Raw genomic sequence first — 3,751 nt, 5'->3', positions numbered from 1 at the left:
GGCTGGAGTGCAATCATGTGATCTTGGCTCACTGCAACCTCTACCTCCAGGGTTTAAGCAATTCTCCTGCCTCAGCCTCCTTAGTAGCTGGGACTACAGGTGTGTGCCACCATGCCCAGCCAATTTTTGTAGTTTTAGTAAAGACGGAGTTTCACCATTTTGGCCAGGATGTTTTTTATCTCTTGACCTCGTGATCTGTCCGCCTCAGCCTCCCAAAGTGCTGGGATTACAGGCATGAGCCACTATGCCTGGTCTTTTCTGAAAATGTGTGTGTGTGTGTGTGTGTGTGTGTGTGTGTGTGTGTGTGTGTCGGAGTCTCACTCTGTCGCCCAGGCTGGAGTGCAGTGGCGTGATCTCGGCACACTGCAAGCTTTGCCTCCTGTGTTTACACCATTCTCCTGCCTCAGCCTCCCACGTAGCTAGGACTACAGGTTCCCATCACCACATCTGGGTAGTTTTTTTGTATTTTTAATAGGGACGGGGCTTCACCATGTTAGCCAAGTGGTCTCTTATCTCCTGACCTTGTGATCCTCCCACCTGAGCCTGCCAAAGTGCTGGGATTACAGGCGTGAGCCACCATACCCAGTCCCTTTTCTGAAAATTTTTAAATTGTTGGACCATGTTGTTCTAATATTTTGTATACATTGTAATGTTTGGTTGTTATTTGAACATTAACAAAAAGCTATTTGTCACAATCTTTACAATGTAGGTTTTTCTTGACATGGTCTGAAACCAATTGTCCTTAAAGGAGATTATGGTAACCTCTCATACATCTTCTAAGGATGTGTCTTCTCTGGAATTTTATGTTTACTTTTCAGTTAAAAGGGTTTGTTCATGTTCCTTCTTAACAGTCTCTAGGGCCAGGCGCAGTGGCTCATGCCTGTAATCCCAGCATTTTGGGAGGCCAAGGCGGGCAGATCACGAGGTCACGAGATCGAGACCATCCTGGCTAACATGGTGAAAGCCCATCTCCACTAAAAATACAAAAAATTAGCCGGGCATGGTGGCGGGTGCCTGTAGTCCTAGCTACTCGGGAGGCTGAAGCAGGAGAATGATGTGAACCCAGGAGGCAGAGGTTGCAGTGAGCTGAGATAATACCACTGCACTCCAGCCTGGGCAATAGAGCGAGACTCTGTCTCTAAAAAAAAAAAAAAAAACCACAGTCTCTGATCACTTGTTCCACCTCTTGCCTATGTTTAGCACGGCAGTCTGCTCCTGAAGCATTTACATTTGGTTTCAGCAGACCCAATCTGTCCTCCCAAAGTATACCACCATTTCAGCACTCTGTGGTATTGGAGACAAAAATCAGGCTCTACTGTAAAGACACCCAAAAGCCAGAAGTAAGGATATCTGTATCAGTATTGTTATTCTCTTTAAAGGAAGAAGCCAGGAGTTAATACTTCACTCCTAATGACATAGTGCTATATTGGGGAGGAGGAAGTGCTGTTGGGTAAATGTAGCAAACATTCCTTCCTGTTCTATGTGGCTCTTGGTATTTTGCTTACCTGAGGCATTGCATACAATTAACTCATTTATAGGTTTCACAGAAAGGCATCTTTTTTAGTACCTGTTTGCTACATGTATATGTCTGTGAAGAAATTATGGCCTGTGGGATTTTGTTATGCCATCTTACTAATGTAGTTTGAATAATTTCATAAGATTTACAAAGTATATTTATATGAATATACTAAGTGGGATAATTTGTAATTTTTATTTCTTTCAGCTGTGTGTTCTCATTTCACCCAAGACCATTGGCCAGTGCAGGGCATAGAAGATTCATTCCACAATCTTATACTGAGAAGATATGAGAAATGTGGACATGAGAATTTACAATTAAGAAAAGGCTGTAAAAGTTTGAATGACTGTAAGTTGCAGAAAGGAGGTTATAATGAATTTAATGAATGCTTGTCAACTACGCAGAGCAAAATATTTCAGTGTAAAGCAAGCGTCAAGGTTGTTAGTAAATTTTCAAATTCAAACAAACGTAAGACAAGACATACTGGAGAGAAACAATTTAAATGTAAAGAATGTGGCAAATCTTTTCGTAAGTTTTCACACCTAACTCAGCATAAGGTAATTCATTTTGGCGAGAAACCCTACACATGTGAAGAATGTGGCAAAGCCTTTAAATGGTCTTTAATATTTAATGAACATAAGAGAATTCATACTGGAGAGAAACCTTTTACTTGTGAAGAATGTGGCAGCATCTTTACCACATCCTCACACTTTGCTAAGCATAAAATAATTCATACTGGAGAGAAACCCTATAAATGTGAAGAATGTGGCAAAGCCTTTAATAGGTTCACAACCCTTACTAAACATAAGAGAGTTCATGCTGGAGAGAAACCCATCACATGTGAAGAATGTAGGAAAATCTTTACCTCATCTTCAAATTTTGCCAAACATAAGAGAATTCATACTGGAGAGAAACCCTACAAATGTGAAGAATGTGGCAAAGCCTTTAATAGGTCCACCACCCTTACTAAACATAAGAGAATTCATACTGGTGAGAAACCCTACACATGTGAAGAATGTGGCAAATCGTTTAGACAGTCCTCAAAACTGAATGAACATAAGAAAGTTCATACTGGAGAGAAGCCCTACAAATGTGATGAATGTGGCAAAGCCTTTGGACGGTCCAGGGTCCTGAATGAACATAAAAAAATTCATACTGGAGAGAAACCCTACAAATGTGAAGAATGTGGCAAAGCCTTCAAGTACTCCTCAGCCCTTAGTTCACATAAGAGAAGTCATACTGGAGAGAAACCCTACAAATGTGAAGAATGTGGCAAAGCCTTTAGACGGTCCACAGATCGGAGTCAACATAAGAAAATTCATAGCACAGCTAAACCCTACAAATGCAAGGAATGTGACAAAGCCTTTAAACAGTTCTCACTCCTGAGTCAACATAAGAAAATTCATACTGTAGATAAACCCTACAAATGTAAAGATTGTGACAAAGCTTTTAAACGGTTCTCACACCTGAATAAACATAAGAAAATTCATACCTGAGAGAAATCCTACAAATCTAAAGCATGTGACAAACCTTTGGATGGTCCACAAACCTGAATGAACATGAAAAAATTTATACTGGAGAGAAACCCTGGAAATGTGAAGAACATGGCAAAGATCTTTACCTCATTCTCAAAACTTGCTAAACATAAGAGAATTCATGCCAGAGAGAAACTATACAAATGTGAAGAATGTGGCAAAGCCTGTGGATGGTCCACAAACCTGAATGAGCAGAAGAAAATTATTACTGGAGATAAACCCTGCAAATGTAAAGAATGTGACAAAACCTTTAAACAGTCCTCACTGGTGAATAGACATAAGAAAAATCATGCTGAAGGGAAGCCCTACACATGTAACAGAATGTGGCAAAGCATTTAATTGGTCCTCAACACTTAATAAATACAAGATAATTCATGCTGGAGATGAGCTTCACATGTGAACAGTGTGAAAAAGCCTCTAAATGGTCCTCAATCCTTAATGAACATAAGCAAATTCATGCTGGAGCAAAATGCTTGACATGTGAAGAATGTGGCACAGTCTTTCCCACATCCTCAAACTTTGTTAAACATAAGAGAATTTATACCAGAGTGAAATCCTACACATGTAAAGAATGTGGTGCCAGGCGCGGTGGCTCAAGCCTGTAATCCCAGCACTTTGAGAGGCTGAGATGGGCAGATCACAAGGTCAGGAGATCGAGACCATCCCTGGCTAACACGGTGAAACTCCGTCTCTACTAAAA

At 40.6% G+C, this 3,751-nt stretch overlaps 1 protein-coding gene across 1 annotated transcript in view; it reads left to right on the top strand.

The window, feature by feature from the left end:
- LOC105508046 (zinc finger protein 141) overlaps positions 1–3,509 on the top strand; it is a 40,727-nt gene extending 37,218 nt beyond the window's left edge. Inside the window, exons 4-6 of the mRNA XM_011936815.1 lie at positions 1,724–2,717; positions 2,802–3,374; positions 3,456–3,509. Coding sequence (XP_011792205.1) covers positions 1,724–2,717; positions 2,802–3,012 — 1,205 coding nt within the window. The 3' untranslated portion in view covers positions 3,013–3,374; positions 3,456–3,509. The remainder of the gene's footprint in view (positions 1–1,723; positions 2,718–2,801; positions 3,375–3,455) is intronic.
- The last annotated feature ends 242 nt before the right edge of the window (positions 3,510–3,751 follow it).

The sequence above is a fragment of the Colobus angolensis genome, unplaced genomic scaffold, assembly GCF_000951035.1.
Source record: "Colobus angolensis palliatus isolate OR3802 unplaced genomic scaffold, Cang.pa_1.0 Scaffold157, whole genome shotgun sequence".
Classification (NCBI taxonomy): Eukaryota; Metazoa; Chordata; class Mammalia; order Primates; family Cercopithecidae; genus Colobus; species Colobus angolensis.
This window is presented reverse-complemented; position numbering and strand designations above follow the sequence as displayed.